This window comes from Humulus lupulus, chromosome X (assembly GCF_963169125.1).
Source record: "Humulus lupulus chromosome X, drHumLupu1.1, whole genome shotgun sequence".
Taxonomy (NCBI): Eukaryota; Viridiplantae; Streptophyta; class Magnoliopsida; order Rosales; family Cannabaceae; genus Humulus; species Humulus lupulus.
The window spans coordinates 2,961,675-2,985,744 of NC_084802.1; the positions used below are offsets into that span (position 1 = coordinate 2,961,675).

Sequence of the window (24,070 nt, forward strand, 5' to 3'; positions counted from 1 at the left end):
ATGGGTTCGAATGTTTCCACCAACCAACGAGAGAAATTTCCCATTTACAAACTCGAACAACAGGTAAAATTTGGACCACATTTTTTTAAGACTTTATTAGTTGTAAGTTAAATTAAATTAATTGATTTCATTTGCCTGACCATACTTTTGGACCACGAGAGGAGTAGTAGTTGTGTGCATGCATGCAAATTAGGGTTCACGAGTGTGTGTTTGTGCATTTATTTTCCTCATCAGTCCCCACAATTATTATTTCGAGTAAATGATTAATTAGGTGAACCAAAATTTGGCATTATTAAAAATTTTGAAAGAGGGCTATAGCTAGTGTACGAATTTGTGTACCACATTCAATTCAAACCACTCTTCTTTATAAGCATGCCAAAAAAAATTAATATATTTATAGAAAATAAAGTAGGGTTATTTTTATTTTATTTTTAGATTTTTGAGAGTGAAATAAAAGTAGATTCGGTGGACCAACTTTTTGAAATTTGTCTATAGGCTTTTTTTGGTCGAAGATCAAGACAGAAGAACTATTATGTTTGTTCTAGTGAGTTGTTCTTGATCACTTTTTTTAGTCTTCGAAAGAAAGTATAAAAGCAAGTGTAGATGGGCTTTCATACTAGACTAGAGATAGGAGTAGTGGTGGGCTTTGTAAAGTAGCCTTATCATAATAAGGTCTACTAGACTCTACTAACTTTAGTGTGGTGTAGGGTGATCATAATATTGCACTTAGGTCCCTTTTAATTTAGGTTTTTTTTTAGCATGAGTGCTTGCAATCTATGTTTGTTCCGAGGACGAGCAACATCACAAGCCAAATTATTTTTTTTTAGCACCTTCTGGCGTCGACCTGTTGGTCCCTCTATGGCAAGGGAAACTGTCTTTCGGGCATTTTTCGTTTTTAGTGACTGGGTACCGATCAATTCAAAAATGTTAAATTACATCGAGCAACCAAATCTAAAATTGTTGTCTCAACTCAGTAACGGTACCAGGACTAAAATATCGAAGGGGTATATATATTTATATACAAAATATATAAATGCATAATTTTTTCTTAAATATATTGTACAAAAATATAGAAAAAAAAAATAGGAATAACCATGGCCACCCCAGACTCCCTAGCTCCGTCATTATCTCAACTCGTGATAAGAATTCAATTGAACCCTTTAGCATTGAGCATACATACTTTTTGTATTTGTTTTATTATTTGGAAATTTAGCTTTTGAAATATATTTTTCGATAATCATCAGCCCGTTTGGTAAAATTTTTGTTTTTGAATTTTTTAAACACAAAAATAGAAATATAATTTTATTTTTGTTTCTTATTTGGTAGCTATTTTTGTTTTTTGTCTTTAAAAACAAAAAATAATAAATGCGTTTGATAACTTTTATTTTTATTGTTTGTTTAACAATATAAGGTATTGATTTGAAGAAGAGAAAAAAAAAAAGAAAAATTGAAAACTGTTTAAAAAAAAAATTGAAAGTGAAAAAATTCAATTTTCAAAATTTATTAAATTTTAATTAAAATTTTAAAAAATAATAAATGAAAATAGAGTTACCAAACATATTTTATGTTTAATTTTCAAATATTTTATTAATTAAATAAAAAACTATTTTTTTAAAATTTACCAAACAACACCCATGTTTTTTAGTTTAAAAATAATAACAATTAAGTTCTTATTTTATTTATTTATGTTTTTATGAAAGAGCTAAAATCCTCTACTTATATTTGTAGTGTGGTAGGTGATCGATAACAATAGGCATAATCTATCACTACTAAAAAGTGTTAGTTTTAGTCGTAATAAATTTTGTGATTACAAGTAAAAAAAAATTTAATTAAAGAAAAATTATTTTACCTGTGTCATTACACAAAAAGTCTGTAGCTAAAAGTATTAGTCACAAAAATCACACTTTGTTGTCACTACATGTATTTTTAGTCACAACGAACTTTATTACTAAAAATAATAAATTGTGACTAAAAATACATTTGTGACAACTTAAAGTGGTATTTAGTCGCACAAAATATATATTGTGACTAAAATGTTATAGGGTACCTTTATTTTTAGTGTATTGTTATTTAAGAAATTATCTTATATCTAATTATATGCTACAATTTAGTAAAACATAAAAATTATATGTCGAAATTATTAATAAATTTTGATGATAAAAAAATTCTTTATGGGACGAAGCTATGAGTAAAAAAAAAGCATAAAAACTCTTCAAATTTCACATCAAAACGTGTTAAAAAAAAAATCTATTAACCTATTTAAAAAGCAAACTATAAAAATCAAAACAAATTTCATAATTAAATTGGTGGCAAAGCATATGCATGTATGGTGTTGTGTTGGGCCAATCCCCTGAATGTGTTTTCATATCAATACTTGTAATGGGCCCAAAAAAGGCCCAATTTACATAGGAGTGCCTTAATACGACTTTAAAAGCCTAACTAAAACAAAATTAGTAGATTATTCTGATTATGCAATGTAACTTTTTTTTTCGTAGAGTAATTGATGAAAATATAGATTTTTCTAATGTCATCTTGAAAAATAACTTTGTTTTGGTAACTTTTTACAAAGTAGTCCTCTTGATAAAGCACTAAGTTTATACAACAGAGTGGAAATCTTCCTCACAAGATGATAAAAGAAATTGTTATTTTTGCCAAACATTTTTTTTCTATGGTATATATTTATATTGATGTGTTTTTGGTTGTTAAAGGTATTAGACCTAGAAAGACAAGTCCTAAAGCACAAGGAACTTCAAATCACATTGAAGAGAAGGATGGAAAGAACACAAGATTATTTGAGACACTGTCTTCAAATAGCACAAGAAAATGGATTCTTAGACCTTATTTGCCAAAACAAAGATCCTCCTCCTCCTCGGACCCCTTGTTCGCAACACCACTCCGAACTAGTTGCCCTAGTTGATACAGCAAATCGAAACGGATGGTACATCGCTCCAAATGAGGTACATGCACTATAATATTAATATGTAGTACTAACCATTTTATGTATGTGTATTTAGTTATGAATTATTTGTAATGTTTCGTACAAATTATTAATGACTGATCGATGAATTTATTCATTGCACGAACGATTCGAAATCGAATAAAATTCGTCATGTTATTTGGCAAAATTCAAACCCTAGCATATGCACTTTCTTTGGTATGATTAGTAATATTATGTTTTTTTTTTAATTTTCATATTTTTAATAGTAACTATAAATAATAAGATTGGACACACATTATTATATGCAATCTAGCTAGTTGCATAATAGTAGTATTTTTTGGGATACATAAATACCATAATATATTTATAGGACAATTCTCTTATAGGGGCTTCACTTTAAGTCTTACCAGTGCGACTCTTAGTATTCTCGACCTATGAACAGTTTTCGGCGCAATTGTTTTTTATGACCGTGTATATTGTAGCTATTTAAAGCATCCTGCAAATTTTCAGAAAATTCAGAATAGTTTACCGTACTGAAAACTAAGTACAAACATGTTGTTGCACGCGTGACTAATTTTGTTTATGCGCGTGGAAAGCAACATGTTAGAACTTAGTTTTCGGTATTGTAAACTATTCGAAATTTTCTGAAAATTTGTAAGAAACTCTAACACAACTACACTATACACAGTCATAAAAAAAATCGAGTCGAAAACAGTTTACGGATCGAGAACACTAAAGAACCCCACCGATAGAGCTCAATGTAAAATCCCTCGATAAAAATTGGCCTATATTTATATATAGAAAGCTCAAACGAAAAAAGGAAAAATGACTATAATATTTGCAATAAAGCATCATGCATGGCCATTGGCCACGTAACAATACTATTAATCAAAGAAAAGTTACTAATGACAAAGGTTATTATAACATATTATTTCGTGGAGTTTTACTATAACTAACATTATTTTTCTATTTATATTTTTTCGTACGAATTAATAAATAAAAATTATCAACGGACCAGATTGAATTTCATGAGAAAATAGGGCAAGGAAGTACGGCCGATATTTACAGAGGAACATGGCGAGGGTGCCACGTGGCAGTGAAGTGCATAAACCCACACTTCTTCACCTCAAACGACAAGGCCGTGACCTTCTTCGCGCAAGAGCTTGAGACCTTAGCTCGGCAACGACACCGTTTCGTGCTGCAACTGATGGGCGCGTGTCTCGACCCGCCGAACCACGCGTGGGCCGTGACCGAGCTGCTGGGGATGACTCTTGAGGAGTGGCTCCATGGACCCGGGGGAAGGCCCAAACGGATGATGACGATAAGAGCTGATGGGCCTGTTCCTCCATTGGGCCTGAGACTGACTAGGGCCCTGGAAATAGCCCAGGCCATGCAGTATCTCCATGAGCAAAGGCCCAAGGTGGTTCATAGAGATCTGAAGCCCAGTAATATTTTTCTGGACGATGCTTTGCATGTGAGAGTTGCAGATTTTGGTCATGCCATGTTCTTATACGATCAAGAGATGGCCCTCTCTGGTGATACAGGTGAGTTTTATTTTATTATAATTATATTTAGATAAATCGGTGAAAATTATTTTTTTATTTGTGATTTTGTACTCTGGTCTACTTTTGATAATATTTTTACAAAATAATTTTTGTCTAAAATTCAACCAGATGTTTAAATTTATCGACCAGTTATCTAAAATTTTCGATCGGTTGTTTGAATTTTTCAACTATCTGTCTAAATTTTTGACTAGCTGTCTAAATTATGAGAGATTATTTTGTAAATAATTATTAAAATTAGACTAGAGTACAAAATGATTTTAAAAAATATGTCATTTTGAAGAGAAACTAATAGAATATATATATATATATAGGTTAACAAGAATCAATTATATAATTGGACATTTTTTTTCTTGGAAAATATGTTTCATCACAACCTATTAAAATTGTAACATAATGTCTAGTTTTCAACCTTTTAAACTTCTAATTCTGGAAAGAAAAAACCATTTAATATATGGTTTAGAATTATTTAAAAAAAAAACAAATGTTAATTGCTACAAAAAATAAATAAATTATCTGAAAACCCAGAATTAAGTGAAAGGTATCTGAAAGATGCTTAGGGTTACAGAATACTCAGCAACTTAGAGTATTCTTTGTCAAATAAATTATATTTTCTAAAAAATATAAAGAATAACCGTTGAAATTATTAAAAATATATATCTTACCAATGATTTTGGATTTTTATTTATCATACTATTTATGTACTTAAAATTTCAATTTATATATTCAATAGGGTTATTTGTGGCAAAAGTATTTAAGTTATTACATTTGTAGTACTCAAGTACTTAAATTATTGACGAAAGTACTTTCTGTCCATATTTTGGTGCAGTTTGGTACAGCCGTCAACTCTCACCATTAAGTTCGCTTGTAAAACGTACACAAAAGTACACAATTAAAAGAATATTTGTGGTAAAAATACTTAATTTAAAAGATATTTATGGCAAAAGTACCTAATTTAATAAATATTTGCGGTAAAAGTACTCAAGTGTATAAACAAATTTAACATAATGTAGAAAAACTTAACGACGAAACAAACAACTGTACTAAAATGCACTAAAACACGAACATAAGGTACTTTCACCGCCAAAATAATAACTTAAGTACTTAAGTGCTACAAACACAATAATTTAAGTACTTTCGCGGTAAATATCGAAAATTATAACCCTTGAATACTTTTATTTTTTTTAATTTACTTGTGTGTGTATATATATAATATGTTTGTATATGTTAGTGTCATGCTATAATGTATGGTGTATTTTCAGGAACTTATGTGTATATGGCCCCAGAGATTATAAAGTGTGAGCCATATAATGAAAAATGTGATGTTTATAGCTTTGGTGTTATTATGAATGAGCTCATGACTGGGGAATATCCCTACATCCAAATCGACTATGGTCCCCCTAAGGTACTAATACTAATACTATATTACATCTCATGTTGTTTTCTTCAACCAAATCTATCTATACAACAGCAACAAAAATACAAAAAATTTATGTCTCCCTAATAAAAAATCTCATTTTTATTGGTCCAAAAATAATAAGAAAAAGAGAATATAAAGATTAATAACAAAGAATGAGAGTTTTCGATAGTCACATTCAAAATCGACCGTGGGCTAAGACGGGCTGACCCAAGTTTAGGGCTCTCGAACTGAGTCAAATCGAGGACCCTAAATTTTTATGAGAAATTCACAAAAATATCTAAGGTTTTAAAAAAAATTACTAAATTACAAAATTTGTAAGAAAATACAAAAATATAGAGTAGCATAATCGTAAATACGGAATTTTTTTTGTAAACAAAGTTTGCAAATTTGTAACACAACAGTTTGTTTTGTAACCAAAATTTACAAATTCGTAATTAAAATTTATAAGATTGTAAAAATATTTTATAATTTTGTAAACAACATTTACAGACTAAATAGAAAATTGTAGCAAGCAATTATAATACCGTAACAAACTGTTATCCGTATTTTTGTAATTTTTGTAAAATTTCGTATTTTTCAAAAAAAATTGAAATTTGTAGTGCTAGGTGTAATTTTTCTAATTTTTAAGCATTATTGAAATAATTATAGCTCCTAAATAAAAATGAGATTAAGGACTATAATATCTCAGGATTGACTCTGGTCACAATTTTTAAATATTGTGTTGAGGTTATATTGTGTTTTTGGAAATCAGAACCGATAATTTGAGTGTTGCTTAATACAAAATATATTATTTTTTTCATTATTATATACAAAATGATAATTTTCCAAATATCCAATTTTTTTTTGGGCCTAAATCCAAGTTTGTCAATTTAATTTTTTTAATCATTTTAGTGAAAACAAATTATAGTTTATAATTTGAAAGTAAAATTATAAGGAAACCCTTTACAGATTACTAACCCTAAGAAAAAAAAATCTTAACTTTGTCAATGATGATCATAAGAGTAATGATATATGCACTAAAATTATGCATGAAAACATTATATCAACTGACATGCTAATTTTATTTAACCAATCAAATTTATTTTAATCGGGATTCACAGTTTTTTAAAACAGAGTCACATCAGTTAGTGTAATGGTTTAGTACATAATTTTAGTGCAATTATCATTATCCTGATCATAATTATTGAATAAAAGACTAACTATTAAAATTTATGTAATAATTAAGTAAACAAATTAATAACTAACTGTTGATGATTGTGTTGAATTATATTAGATCGCCATGGAAGTAGTAGAAAGCGATCTAAGGCCAAGACTACCTGAAGATGAAAATGGGGCACTTAGAGAAGTTATTGAGTTGATTTGCCTATCATGGAATGGAGACCCTTCTAAAAGGCCATCCTTTGCTACAATCACTTGCCTTCTTAAAAAGATTATTATTCAAAACACAATTATGGAAAGTACTATTCTTGATTGATTATATAATATATTTATGTAGTAACTTTAATGTACAATCTTGTTATATTGCCCATGTTCAAAGTTGCATGTGCTAAAAAATTATGGTCACAAACAACTAATATATATGTACTATATATCTTCAATATTTGAGGATTTAATTGAATCCCTACAATAATTAAAATAAAAAAAAAAAAAAGCAAATGAGTAAAGGTACTTTTATTGGCATTCTTAGTTTCTTTTTTCTCTTCATGTTTTTTTAATTAATTAATTAATTAATTCTTGTATTTATATGTTTTTCAAGTTTACATATTTATTAGTATTAGTTATTAAGTAATAAAAATAATTTTCTTAGCACATAGTTCATCCCTAATGTACAATTAGATTATCAATATTAAAAAAAATTATATTAGAAAAGTTGATCTTAGTATAAATTTAGTTCTAATGAGATAATCTTATTTATTTTTATTTTATGTTTAATAGAACAAAAAATATTTTTTGTGATTAAATTTTTTTGTTTAAGTATTTTAGAGAAATATACATAATAAAAAAAATAGTATGCTTAAGTATAGGGATATAATTGTTCTTTTTTTCTTTTTTTATTTCGAAAAAATTGTTCTTTTTATTCTTTTAAGTTCTTTATAATTAAAGTATATAAAAGTAATTTAGAAAAGGGTAGGTAACTATTTGGTATCATGTGTTTTTGCAAAGTATCATTTTGGCACCTTCTATTTTTAATAATACTCATATGGTATCCTGTATTTTAAAATCGTATATATTTGGTACCCTAAACTCAAATTTAATTAATAAAATTTTACCAATTTAATTAAACTGTTGTCAATTATGTAAGTTCCAAATTTAAATTTAATTACTTAATTACATATAACTGATGACAGTTTGATCATATTGACAAAATTTTATCTATCAAATCTGAGTCTAGGGTATCAAATATGTATAATTTTAAAATACAGGATACCATACGAGCATTATTGAAAACAGAAGTTACTAAAATAATACTTTGCAAAAGCATAAGGTACCAAATAAGTAAATTCTCTTTAGAAAAACAAAAATCCTATTCGACCCAATTGAATTTTCAAGCTGGGTTGAGTTGTCTTGATAGAATTTTTTAGTTCTAGTTTGAATATTTATTATTTAATCGGAATCTATGGCAAAATTTTGAGAAAAAAAGTCATGTTCGTTGAAAAATTAATTTTGTAGGTCAACTTGTTTAACAACAATAGCATTAATTAAGATTGGAACTTCTGCCGAGAAATAATATATGATTTTATGTATTAGTGCCGGGAACATAGGTGGTCAAATACTCAATATTATATTATGCATAGGTAACCTAAAATTTTAATAAAGTCTTCTTACAACAATAATAAGACTAATATCAAAAGTCACAATATTAAAGCCCAAAGATATTTATATATTTATTTTATAGGGTGTGGAACACAAACACACATACGGTGGGGCCTTTATTTTGTACCTATCGGTAGGAATTTTTTTTATTTTTGGTACTTAAATAAGTTGTAATTTTAATTTTTTTTTTATTTGGAGGTGTACATTGTCGTTTTAGGGGACATCCCATAAATTTTCAATAAATTTTGAATAGTTTAGAGTGTTGAAATTTGGATTCAATAAATAGTTTATTGCGTGCGTATTTATTTTGTTTTTTTATGCATGCGTGAAAAAGACTGTTTGAATCCTGATTTCAGATAACTCTAAATTATTCAGATTTTTCTAAAATTTTGCGGGAGGTATTTTATATCTATAATATACACCGTCAAATAAAAAAATGAGACTACAACTTATCGGTGTGCTAAAAATAGAATAAATTCTTACCGATAAGAACTTTTTCAGGGTTCCTACCGTAAAAACTTTCTTTATATAATAATTTGTGTTTTAACAAAATACTAATTTGAACTTTCTTTTACGAATAACACTCAGTTGTTACGTTATGAAGTAAGAAATTATATAGTACATTATGCTCGAATTTAGTCAAACAAAATTTTTATAATGACTAGATTGTTGTCTCAATTTTAACAAGTTAAGTATTTTAATTTGTTTTTTATATTTTTAGATAAACTAAATTGTTTAAGAAAAATATATTTTTTTATTATTTATTAATTTTTACTAATCAAAATATACTTTTTTATTATTTTTATAATTTAAAGTAAATTTTAAAAAAAAATTATAAGTTGGAGTAAAACACAATCCTCCTATTTTTATGAATATTTTATTTTTATTTTTTCAAAAGAAAGAATTTCATTAATAAAGAGATAAATCTGAACTATCAGAGCATACAAACACTAATTTCGACCTGTAAAAATATAAAAATTAAAAATAATTTATTTATAAAAATTAAAAATAATTTGGTCATTATAAAAAGTTTCTTGAATAAATTTAAAATTACTCATAATAGATAGTCCAAATCTTTGTTTGTTAAAACACAACATACCAAATAGATAATCTTAAAACACAACCTACTAAATAGGTATATAATGAAAATATAACAAATTTTTTTAGAGATAATTATTCCTTGTAATGATAATTGAGACGAAACCCCAAAACTCCAAAACTCACTAAAGACTTTCATTTATGTCATCTTACTAAAGGACAAAATCAATTGGAAAATAATAGTACAAAGTTGAAACTCACAAAAGTTTATGTAATTTCGTTTTCAATTTTGAATATGGTATTCCATATTCGAAAAAACAAAAACAAAAAAACCAATCGTATTCCATATCATAATGATTAATGAATGCACTATATAGATTTCAAAGCCATAAATACACAAAGCACTATATATGACATGTTGTTTTCAAAGGTGGCACGTGATAATAGTGTTAGTATACTCTATCTCTCTCTCTCTCTCTATATATATATATATATATATATGGGTAGGTAATCATTTGATACCCTGTATTTTTATAAACTATCATTTTAGTACTCTTTGTTTTCAATAATGTTCATATGGTATCCTGTATTTTAAAATCATACATATTTGATACCCTAAACTCAAATTTAACTAATAAAATTTTACCAATTTAATCAAACTGTTGTCAATTATGTAAGTTCCAAATTTAAATTTAATTACTTAATTACATATAACTGATGATGACAGATTGATCATATTGACAAAATTTTATCTATCAAATCTGAGTCTAGGGTATTAAATATGTATAATTTTAAAATACAGGGTACTATATGAGCATTATTGAAAACAGAAAGTATCAAAATGATACTTTACAAAAACATAGAGTACCAAATAAATAAATTCCCTATATATATATATATATATATTTATTTCCACATATTCAAAATAATAGTATCTATATATCTATAAAATAAATTTTTATCGAGGTGACCTGCCATCCTATAATATTTTATAATTATTTTTTTTTATTTTGTTATAATTTAAGTAAATTTGAGTTTTATTTATATATGTTAAAAAATAATTTTTTTTTGTAAAAATCTCATATGCTTTACAAATTATTGTACATTACAAATAAAGTATTTTTTCATTCAATTTGATTTGTCCAACAATTAGTATTTTTTTTTATGAGTGATTGAATAATAAAATAACCCCAATTAGTTATAATTTTTTTATTTTATTAAATTTATATCAATATTAAAATTAGTATTTGTAGAGCACCAAACAATTTTTTATTTTATTTTAGGTATGTGAAATTTCTATTTTATATAGGTTGGAAACTAATATTTATATATATGTATATAGCTCATGTTCTTTTTCTTATATTATACAGTAGAAAAGGATAAGTAAAAACATATAAAAAAAATCAATTATTGTTTAGGTATTATAAATCTACTATTGGAACATTAATAAAGTTAGAAATATAATAACTTTTTTTTAAAAAAAATACTCAATAAAAACACTATAATTATTTATTAAAACTATTTTTTCAAGAAATATATAAATATTTATTTTTGAAAATTTGTATCCAAACACTCTCAAAAGAAGCTCGGAATTTTTTTTGATAGTCGTATCAAACTTGTCCATAATAACCACCATTTGCTTAGCCTATCGGTGGCCCCTTTAGCTTCGTAACTAAAAGGGCATGGGTTCAAACCGAACTAGAACAAAAATTATATATATTTATAAACCTACATATAGATTTGTATCCCAAAATGGTGAAGTTGCTGGTCCACTCGTATGGTGCCTGTTATGATGATGTTGTTCCCTTTATTCGTGACGATGTTCGACATTCTTTTCCTCCAAAAGTGTACATGTATGTCTTATGGTAGACTATGTCAGATTAAGAATTGTAAATAAATTATGAGGATGATTACCATATTTTAATTTACAATGATATACACAATATCTATAACTAATAATGAAAATCTAAAAAAAAAAAGGCTTATTTATAATACATGATATTATTTGTATAATCTTAAATGACTTAAGAAACCCTAAAGTCATGGCCATGCATGTGTATTAGATTTGGTTGTCATATTGAGTGGGAAGATTTAAGTTTGAACACATGTATATATCATGATTAAAGTTCTACACTTTAGCTCCAATACAACTATATATTTATTCATATATATATATATATATATATGGATCGAAATGATACACACCTCACAAATACACATAGTGGAATACAACTCACATTATTACGTGCCCTAATTAGTGGCTAGTCACGTGCTAAAATAGTGCTATAAAGGGTTTTCAAGCATATCAAATAATGCATATATATATATATATAAATCTTACATTATTATTAGATGTCTAAATTTTGGTGTTTATACCAAAAGTTTTTCTTAATAATAAGCTTAATTCTTTTTTTTTCTTTCTTTTTTTGAAAGAAATAATAATCTTATTCTAGTTATCACTTATTACAGCATATATTTTAGCTTATGCTGTGATTAAATTAGTGAAAATAGCTTAAATGTAAGAGTGTTAAATCATTTGCTTATGCTATTTTCAATTATAAATATTAAAAATTCATTGTGATATTAGTATTCAAGTTTTTTGTTTTTTTGTTTTTCAAAAAGTAAAAATACAAAAACATTTATTTTTTAGATAAAAAAACAAAACAAAAAAATGTTTTGGAGAAGATCCTGAAAGGTACAGTCTCCTGAATATTTGTGTGACATGTCACATTCCCAAAATTTTGTCTCTGCCCACTAAAATATGATTTTTTTTTCTTATCTAAATTGAAGCATAAATAATATTATTTGAATTATTCATAAAATTGCAAACTGATCCCTAAAATTTTAGCAAACAAATTAGGGTATGAATTCTTTATTTATGGCCAGAAAAAAGTTTAGTGTGTCCTTGAAAATATGATAAAAAGTGGAAAAAAGAGTCAACATTTTCTTGTTTTAAAATAGTTATTTTTTATTTTCTATTTTTAATTACTTTAATGAACTAGCTATATTTCTATTTTATCATTTACCTTTTTGCTTTCCAAATATAGAGTTTCTTTAGTTTGAAAAAAATAGAGTTTTATGGATTGCCAAATCATACTTTATTATTATTTTAGTGAAAACAAAATTTATTGTAATTATTTATATTTTAAATTTTAAAATATTTTTTTTTAATAATGAACTAAAAATAATTTATTAACACCATGCATTGGAGATAAAATAGTATACATTGGATATTATATTTAACAATAAAAGAAAAGAGAGAGATAAAATAATGAATGAATTAATCACTTATCTAACATCATTATTATAGAACTATTATCTTAAATTTCTTAATATGACTAAATTATCTCATAATTAATAAAAGATTAATTAGATTGTCGGATCAACTTTTGTAATATTATGTCTAATTAGTTGCTTAACCAAAGATCATCGTAGTATCATACAATTTATCAAATTTGATCAAAATATTATTTTATTTTCCAAACGTGACTATGATGAAAGTGGAGTTATCAAGAAGACATATTTTGTAAATTTTATGATGAAATAAAATTAAAATATAATAAGACTATATATTATTTAGATTATAGAAATTTCTAATGTACAGTATTCAAAAAGACCCTTTTGTGTTCTCGATCTGTGAATAGTTTTTAGCACTATTTTTTTATGACCGTGTATATTGTAGTTATTTAGATTATTTTATAAATTTTTAGAAAATTTCAAATAATTTACAGTGTTGAAAACTAGTTAAAAAATAGATTGTTGCATGTGTGACTAATTTTGTGTTCTCGATCTGTGAATAGTTTTTAGCATGATTTTTTTATGACCGTGTATATTGTAATTATTTATAATATCTTATAAATTTTTAGAAAATTTCAAATAATTTACAGTGTCGAAAACTAGTTAAAAAATATATTGTTGCATGTGTGACTAATATTTTTACGCGCATGGAAAACAATATGTTTGAACCTAATTTTCGATACTGTAAATTATTTATAATTTTTTTAAAAATTTCAAAATGTTTTAAATAACTACAATTTACACGGATATAAAAAAAATTGCATAAAAATCTATTAACTAGTCGAAAATACAAAAGAACATAACCGATATGCTCTTTTTTAATATCCTACCATTGAATCCTCCCAGATTATATATATATATATATATATAGATATTACCAATTAAAAAATATGAACATGCAATTGGTTTGAGGTGGCTCATATATTAAAAAAATGTATTGATAATTTTTTAAAATATTTAATATAATATAGACATATCAATATTTGTGATGACGTTTTTTCCCACAATTTTTTTTTTTTAATGACGTTTTCAAAATCGATCAATACAATAATTATTTTAATTTTTTACAAAATTTTGAAGGTCACTAATTTTGTGACACTTAATCATAAAGTTAAGTTATTAAATTGAAATATCATTTATATAGTTTTGTTCTAATTTAAAATATACTACACCTATATAATGACACTGTTTATCGATGTGATTGACGTTACAAACGTCACTAATTTAATATAGAAAAAAATATATTAAAACGTAGTAGAGAAGAGAGTCTTGAGTTAAATTTAAAACGTGCCTAATTATTTCCAAAATAAAATTTGATCATATCATCTCTTTAGAGGCATTGACCAATTAATTAATAAATTATAAATTTTTTCACTGCTATTTTTGTATTCATTGAATAGATACAATTCAGATAAAATATGACTATCTATCTTATTAAAAAAGGTTGTACTTATATCTTAGAGAGTAGGATATATAATATTTTTTAAATAGGTATAGGGTTTCAACAAGTAATCCTACCTTAATTAAATATTAATATAAAATAATATGATGATATGAAGTGATATAATATTTATCATTTATATGTATATAAAAAAAGAGTCATTTGCGAAAATGATCTATTTTTTAAAGTTATTTTGCATTCTAACCTAGTTTTAATAATTCTTTGCAAAATGACCTCTTATAATTTAGATAACTAAAAATTTAGATAACTGATCGAATTTTAGATAGATATCATTTTGAAAAAAATTATCAAAAGTACACCAGATTACAAAATCACTTAAAAAAAATATATCATTTTCACTAATTTCTCATATAAAAATTATTTGATTTAAAAAAAAAATAAAGTTTAATATATTAATAATTTAAATCATCATCAACTCATTGGACAATACAACTAATTATAATAAAAGTTGAAAATCATTGCTCCGAGACTAATTTTTACAAATGTATGGGGCACTTGATTCCCCAAGTGCGAAACAAAATAAGTTGTACCAACATGACAAAGGAACGTAAAATGGTGAATATCTCCAACAATAAGATCATCCATCGAGATACTGCCTCGTTCTTGTATGGCTCGAATAACATTCTTGCGATCACTCTCCAAGGAATGAACCTTCATTCACACCCTACATGTGATACCATTTCAATCCTTCCAAACCCTGTCGTCAAAGGGGACTGAACCGAATGAGTGTAAGTGGCAGAGAAACATATTACCCAATCTCGACCTATCATCTCGCAGCGCACCACATAAAATAGTATTTATGATATATGACAAAAATTATGAGGTTCCATTTAAAAATCAATTGGTGATTAGTGGAGTTATTCATGTTCTTATTAATGACTCAATATTTTTATATTTATTCCTGAGACACCATTCTCTAATAATATAATATAAATTTATATAGTTATAAACTTATATTTCAATTAAAATGATTATATACATTTACATATTAAAAAAATATGTTAATTGAGAGAGGTAGTTGGATAATAGCTCCTTACAAGATTTTTTTGGAATCGTCATTGGTTCCTCCTATCTTAGTCTAAACACTATTAAATCAGGTAATTACTGTAATGTCCTGAAATCTGTAATGCGGTTTAATGGCTAGATTAGTAGGCCGGGAGGGCCATAACTGTTTAATTATGCCATTAAATGAATATATGCATATGTTATGTGAATTATATTATAATATGATGTTATATGCATGCATGTGGGTCCACATTTGATTATTATGATATTTTGGTAATTTGGCCCGTTGATGGCATATTTGTATATTTGAGTGCATATTGTGATTTGTGAATGAGATCTCATTATTATGGAAATATATTCGAGCTATTCGGCATGAGACGGTCTTATATTATGAATTAGCGGTTTTTTCATAACGGGGGTCTTTTATTGAGATATTGAGTTATGAGAATGTTATTTGATGATAAATTGGGAGTTATTGAGATCAAGAGGAAATTCAGAGAGTTTTGACTATAATGTTCCCGGGGAGGTTTTTGGGGTCCCGAGCACTAGGTTTTATTTGAGATTACTTAAGCTTGAAGTAGCTTGTCAGATAGAACCGTACATTAGAAAACCTCTCGTTCTCTTTCCGTTAGTTCATTTTTACCGTTCGAGGCATTTTCGAATAAAATCTCGAGTTCTAGGAGTCGGAATCAAGCGAGGATCGAGGCCTAGCGATCCTAGGAAAGGTTAGAAGCATCTTGACCGAAGGATTTGACGAGAAACAACCCAATCAAAGGTAATCTAAGTTTTAAGTTGTGAGTTTTTAGAGTTTCTAAGCTTAGAATTGGATTGTGTGAATCGTCGAGTTTTTGGTTCGTTTGAGCCTTGGGATTTGATGGTTTTGGATTATTAAGAAGCTTGAGAACTTTGATTTGATGATTTGGAAGTGTTTAGGTATGTTTTTTAAGGGTTTGGGATGAAGGAAAACGAGTTTGAGGATGGTTCTGGGTTAGGGGCCGCGGCCCTAGCTCGAAGAAGCTGGTGGAGTGATTTTGCCTTGCTGGGCGCCGCGGCCCTTCCTCCTGGAGTGGCTAGGGGTCACGACTCAAGGTGTTAGGGCCGCAGCCCTTGGGCAGGTTTGAGCCTGTTTGAGTGTTTTGGCCTCAGGAACTTGGTTTTAGGCCTCGAGATTGTTCCTACTACCCGGATTAGTGGGGATTGATGTCCCGGAGGCTAGATCTTGGTTTGGGAACCTTTGTTAATCCTTTTCTTGATGGTGTCCCATATTTGGTTATGAATAGGTGACTGCTAAAGGACTAAAAGTCAGATCGTTCTCAAGGGTCGTTCTTTTATTCATTCTTGCTCGAACCAGAGGTAAGAAAACTACACCCTATGTATATGACATGCATAATTGTTGTTAAGACATGTTGGTTGATAAATATGGACATTGATTGCATATTAAATGCTAGTAGATATTGTTTACTTGTGTATGGCATTGACTAGTCAGGGATGGCACTGGTCGCGTATCACTGACCTAAGAGTCAGAAACAGCATAAGCGTCCTGAATGCAGGGCTGAATGAAGATTAGATCTAATTAATATCAGCGTTGAATGACTCTAAGGCATTAATGCTGGACCGACCCCAAGGTCGATGAAACTTATAAGCGCTTGGCTAGTCTAGGACTAGTTACCAAGGTCAGGGCCTAAGGCCTAGGTGACTGCTTGTCACATGGCTAGGGAACGATGTTCCATGGTTATGACTTTATGGTCATGAGGTAGGTTATGTTGATGACTAGTCATCATGCACCTAACTTGTTTAAGCTAGTGAAAGGATCACTTATCTCTAAAGTCTCGGTGACCCTATTGTCACATGGCTATTGGGAATTGAACACACCTTAGTGACTTTTGCAACTGTCACTCATTTGTTTTGGACTGAAAGTCCTGAATGGTTATTATGATCATTGTTGATATTATATCATGCTATATTGTGTTTTCTTGCTGGGCCTTGGCTCATGGGTGCTATGTGGTGCAGGTTAAAGGAAAGAAAAGCTCACCCAGTCTTGAGTGGAGAGCTTAGGTGGTGATGTGTACATATGCGGTCGCTTGACTACCACGACCAAGGAGTTCTTAGAGGAACTATGGGGTTTACCCTATTTTTGCTGCTTAGGTCGGCGGGTTTGTAAATTTAAAACAGTAATGACCATTTTGAATGATAAATAACTTGTAAATGTTTTTATGGACCCATGTACAGTTTTATGTATTAAATAAAATATATCATTTCCTTTTTATTGGTTTTTCACCTTAGCATGTTAATAACACTTAGAAGCACGTTTTTAACCAAAGGACTCGGGTAACGAGTCAAATTTTCAGTTCACCGTAACTGTTATGGGGTAACCAATGCGTTACAATTACCCTTTCTTTGTACCTAGTTAAAACATTATTAGATCGAGCAAACTACACAAAATTTATTAGGAATTTTAGCAAATTATTCTTTTGTTTTTCTTTCCCAAACAAATCCTTACTCTTTTAAAAATAACCATAACTAAGTCCAATTTATTGATCATTAGTTCATTACAATTTTTTTTTACAAAATATTTAATTTTTAAAACTCAATAACTAAATTGCAAAAATAAAAATTGTTGATGACTAATTTGCAAAACAACAAATTTAGGAAGAAATAATCTTATAACTCCTATAAAGTTATACCTAATGCATCTTATGAAGATTTAATTTCTTCTTTTTAGTTTTGTTCTTATCATAATCTTTAAAAAAGTTTGTAAAAGAAAAGCATGATGTAGACCAAAACAACTTTATTGGGTCTCTTGGCAAAATGACATATTTTTTAAAGTTATTTTTACTCTAGCCTAGTTTTAATAATTTTTTGCAAAATTGCTTCTCATAATTCAAACAGTTAGTCGAAAATTTTAGATAGCTGGTCGAAAAATTTAGGCAACTGGTCGAATTTTAGACAAATATCATTTTGCAAAAAAAAATATAAAAAATAAGTTAGAATGCAAAATCACTTAAAAAAGAGGTCATTCTCACCAATTTTTTATTTATTTATTGCCGTTATAATTTCAAATTGCTAAAATTGTAGATATATGGTCAAATAAAGAGGTATCACTTTTGAATAATTGATGCTAATCTTTATTTTTTTAGATGGTGTGACTATATATTAGTAGTTTTATTTTATTTTTCAAATTGAACAAATTATTCATGCAAATTTGTATAGTGCGATATTGTATTATTATTTTATTTTTGTGGTATAATTTTTTTTATATTCTTTAAGTAATAGAAAAAAAAAGTAGGTATGTGATTTCTATTTCTTCAATTAACCAATAAAACATTAACTTAATGTAATCAAAAGAAATATGAGAATTGATACAATAAAGAGTAAAAATAAGACTCTCTTAACTAAATACCGTATCTAATGATCATTATGACTAATCAAGATCAAGCTAATACCAAAATCTACAATCTCTAAGAAAATCTTTAAAGGCTACATAAATTCCAAATAATACCAAATACAATTATTGTTTTTCTGACAAATACCAAATACAATTATTGATAAATGATAAAAATTTAAATGATATTTTATTTTTGCTGTACATGAAATCTGAAACTTAGCTAATACGCAAATAATAAAAGTGATGTTTTTTCACCATATACTTAGCCACTATTTTCTTGTAATTTAAAAATAGCAACGCTTGAGACAATTTCAATTCACACATAATATATGAACATTATAATATGTCATTATTACACAACATAAAATATAAAAATCACCATAATATAAAGTTGTTAGATATTATCGTCACGACTAATGTATTTTGAAATCCAATTTACAACCTTTAGTTATAAGATTTATTATAAATCATTATTAATTATAATATTTAATTGTTAAATTATTTGGTGATAAATATAAAACACCTACACCGCACTGCATTTTTGTGGTCCAGTTTATACGGTTTGAGGTCTATGCGATGCGAGTTTCAGTTTGAAAAATTGCTCAAATCGCATATGCGGTGCGACCCAATAATTTAGCAAAAAACTGCACCGCCTCCATGACGAACACTCCTACTTGTCCCTGTCCACTAGATTGCCAAGCCCTTCTGTCATCGTCATCGGTGTGCTGGACCCTCCTGCTAAAACACCTTTCGCTCAACAAATTCTCAGAAATGTTGGTTATGATCGATAATTCTCCATTACTATTTAGCCTATTACCCTACCTTCATTCCGTTTTTTTATCAGCAGAGGCTTAACAATTGCACTTTCACTGCTCTAATTCAAATATGCATTTGGTTTTTTGAAACCTTTAGCTCCCTTAGCCACCACCAATCTATGAACTGTTAGAATTATTATATGAACTAATATAATCACAAACATAATTCCATAATCACAACCATTAATTAGAGTGCCTACTAATTGTTAATAATCATAATGGGATGATTAACACTTACTAATTGTATTTAATACCCTAATGACTATAGGTTGACCCATTAAACCATAGTTCATCATCTCTAACTGTAACGCCCCACGTTGCCACTATAGTTGCTTTCTAGAATGACGACTGACCCTACTAACCAACACGAGTCTTTCCAGCGTATTTGTCCTCACTCGCACGCTTCCTGGGAAAACTTCCTAGGAGGTCACCCATCATGAGATTACTCCAGGTCAAACATGCTTAACTTTGGAGTTCTCAAGTGATGGTGTAACGACCCAAATTTGCTAATAAGGCTTAGGGCCTTGATTAGTGTGCCTGAAGGGCAATAAGTGAAATATTGTCATAATATGTGAATATGTGATAGAGATGCATGTTTAGTTGAATTAAATATGCATGTGGGTCCCGTTTGGGTATTAGGGGCATGATTGTGATTTTAGCCCGCTGAGGGCATAAATGTGATATGTTTGAGATATAACTGCGTGGCACGATCCGAGACAGTTCTAGGGAGCCGTTAGTTAGGAAGTCACAACGGGGTTGAGAATCCGACTCGGGGTGAGTCAAGGGGTATACCGGGTATGAGATATCTTTTGGGGTTTCCAGGTTATGGAAATAAATATTTAGAGATATATTTGAGGTTAGAATGTCTATGAATGAATATTGGGAAAATTTGTCGTTTTGCCTTCGGGGACGTTTTTGGTACCCCGAGTCTTGAGGTAACCACATAGACTTAAGTTAAATAAAATAAATAAAAAATAGGAAACTCCCAGACTTCTCTAAACCGGCTCGGGCTAGGGGACTGTGCTCGGGATATCGGTGCTTGGAAAGCTCGGGACGTAGGTAAGAAAACCACTGTTCCCATAGAGTTTGTATGTAGGGCAGGGGCCTATGTGATTGTGTTGCAGGGCCTAGCCCTTTGATTGAATTTGTTCATGTTCAGTATTTGCTTTATTATGCTATATATGCATATGTGTAAATGCTTGGCAACAGTCGGGAACGGCGTAGGCCGAGGTCGGCAAGGGGCCGGGAGCAGCGTTTATCATGCGGAGTGTGAGTTGCCAGGGCAAGACCCTAAAGGATACCTAGGATATCCTCACGGTGTGGACCGCGAACCCAAGGCCTGGTAAAGCGCCTGGGACGGCATGGCCGTATGTGTTTAGCCTATTGATGGTCTGTTTCTTTATGCTAAGTGTTTGATATGCTTATGTTATCTGTTTGTGGGGGTTTTCTTGCTGGGCTTCGGCTCACGGGTGCTCTGTGGTGCAGGTAAGGGCAAGGGGAATGTTGACCAACCATGAGTACGAAGGGTGTGAAGCGGCGCGTACATGTTTGGCTTGCCTGGCTGCCACAGCCAGTGGTTTGAGAGATGATTGTATTAAAACCTAGATTTTGTCGTCTAGTCGACTTGATTTTTACTTATATGTTGTAAATATTTCTAAACAGCATTTTGGAATCCCAAATGTCAAACACTTTATGTATTTCAGTAAATGAAATTATTTTCAAAGTTTATAACTCAGTTTATGATTTAATCTCTAAAATCTCGATTAGCGAGTTAAATGCACGTTTTAAACTCACTTAGTAACGACTCTAAGGAAGTAGGGCATTACAGGTGGGCTACCGAAAAGAAGATGCATCTTGTTAGCATAGGTAGTACCTATCTGTGACAGTCAGAATCTCGTGATCTGTGAGAGGAAAGACTAGGTAAAAAGCTGTGCAATCCCACACCGCCTGAGGAAGGTCAAGTGTGATTATTCTAAGACTGTGCAGGTATGAGACTACACAATTGAAGAATGCTTAAATAGATTGATGTGTACTACCTATGCCAACAAGATGCATCTTTTTTTCGGTAGCCCATCACTTGAGAACTCCAAAGTTAAGCGTGCTTGACCTGGAGTAATCTCAAGATGGATGACCTCTTGGGAAGTTTTCCCAGGAAGCGTGCGAGTAAGGACAAAACACGTTGGAAAGACTCGTGTTGGTTTGTAGGGCCAGTCGTCATTCCAGGAAGCAGACGTGGGGCGTTACACCATCAATCCATTTAAGCATTCTTCAATTGTGTAGTCCCATACTTACATAGTCTTAGAATCATCACGCTTGACCTTCCTCAAGCGATGTGGGATTGCACAACTTTTTACCCCGTCTTTCCCCCTGCGAATCACGGTATTCTGACTGTCACACTAACAATATGAGTCCAATAGGCCCAATATCCCACTCAGGGTAGTAGAAAGGCATAAGATATACATATAGCTCACATGTGTAGCTGGGTTGTAAGGTGGTTTTGGTAAGGGTTTGCTCTCCATAAGCTCTCTATTGGATTTTGCTTTTGATCTTGGGTATTATTGTTGTTTTGACAAATTTATAGTGCTCAAGGATGACCATTGGAGATTGAATGTCAAGCTTAGGAAATATGTTTATCATTGTGCAATTAATGCTCTGAATAGAATGTGAACTTGGTTGTTAAACAAGCATTGATTGTTGTTGTTGAATCTGATTAGTGATTCTATAATGCTCATAGTGTAATTCTAAAACTAACAATTGGTATCAAAGCCATGTTATTTGATTTTAGGGCTTGCATTTGATAAATTGACACCTTCATAGACGAATCTGGTTCTTGAGAAGTGAGGAAATGCTGAACATCCATGCACACCACAAGCTGCAGCCAAGGAAGACACCAAAGGAGGAAGCACCCGATCCGAAAACTAAATAGAAGGCATAAGCCAAAGCACGACTGGTGAGCACAAGGCCACAACAACAACTCCAATTGACAAAAGAGTAAAAAAAATGGCGACAAGCTCAGCTAAGTTAGAGAGAATACGATGATGAGAGAGAAATGACTAAGCTTATTTTGTAATAACACATTATTTAATAAGCATTACATATCGCCCATCACCTTTAGGTGGGGTGGTGGGGGCTTTGGGTCTTAAGCCCAAGATTAGAGGATCAAATCCCCAAACACCTATTTGTACATATTTATATATATAGATATATATGTCTAATTGTACTTCGCGTGTGGTATTCTTTGGTCCCACGAATTAGTAGTGGTTATTACTATTCTTTCTATCATCCCTCCTCATTGTGAAGATGTTTCGATACTCCTTTCCCTGAGATTATACCAATAATGATATATATTTGAATGTCACATGTGATGAATAAAAAAAATAAAATTACACATCACAAAGAAAATGACACAAACAAAAATACACACAATCACATAATAAATCAAATAAGAATCCAAAACTAAATTATTCATTCCTTGAATATATCCAATTTATTGATGATATCCACATAACAAATAATATGACATCCAAGACAACAAATAATATGACATCCTCCTAATCTAATTATTTTATTTCATTTCACTTCATTTTTTTAATAATAATAATATTGCTTGGATAGCTTCGAATCTTTTTTTTTAATTTTTTTTGTCTAATACATATTATATGTACAATTTTTATGTACCATGTATGAATGCAATTGTAAAATTTCAAACTAATAAAATCTTATTTAAAAAAAAACTTAGTTATAAACAATTTGACTTCTGCCATTAAATTGACCACTTTCACACTGGTCCCGACAATACTTACCTTTCTTTATTTTTTTTATTATTTTAATTTTAATTTTTTTTTTCACTGCACTTTTTATCATTATAGAAATATGTCACTTTTTATCTGTCATGGTATTATTTATATTAGAAGGAAAGTGTATATACTGTTTTACCTAAAAATAAATTCTAATTTTTAGGAGCAATGATCACCTTTTAAACTATTTTTTTTTTCTATTAGTAAAAAAATTAAGAATTTTTTAATTTTTATCCATATAAACAAAAAATAAATATAAATAGTATTAAAGTAAAAGAATTATCTCATTCAAGTCAAATTCATTAGTAATATAAAAATGGATTGAGCTTTCATACTGGTAAAATCAAAGATGGATAAAAAATGATTTTCTTAATATTAATGATGTAATTGAATACAAATAATATACTAGATGTGTTAGAAGTTTAGATTATTATTATTATATATATATAACATTGTTCCGTTACAATCTTAATATAAAAAAGTATTTTCCGATAAAAAAAATTGGACTATAATAAGTACGGTCACACACATATGCTC

General features: G+C 29.2%; 1 protein-coding gene across 1 annotated transcript; it reads left to right on the plus strand.

The window, feature by feature from the left end:
* LOC133804497 (serine/threonine-protein kinase STY46-like) lies at positions 1-7,394 on the plus strand. The gene is made up of 5 exons (XM_062242652.1): positions 1-63; positions 2,709-2,957; positions 3,957-4,482; positions 5,763-5,905; positions 7,194-7,394. Exons 1-5 carry the CDS (start codon positions 1-3, stop codon positions 7,392-7,394), a joined length of 1,182 nt encoding a protein of 393 aa, XP_062098636.1.
* The last annotated feature ends 16,676 nt before the right edge of the window (positions 7,395-24,070 follow it).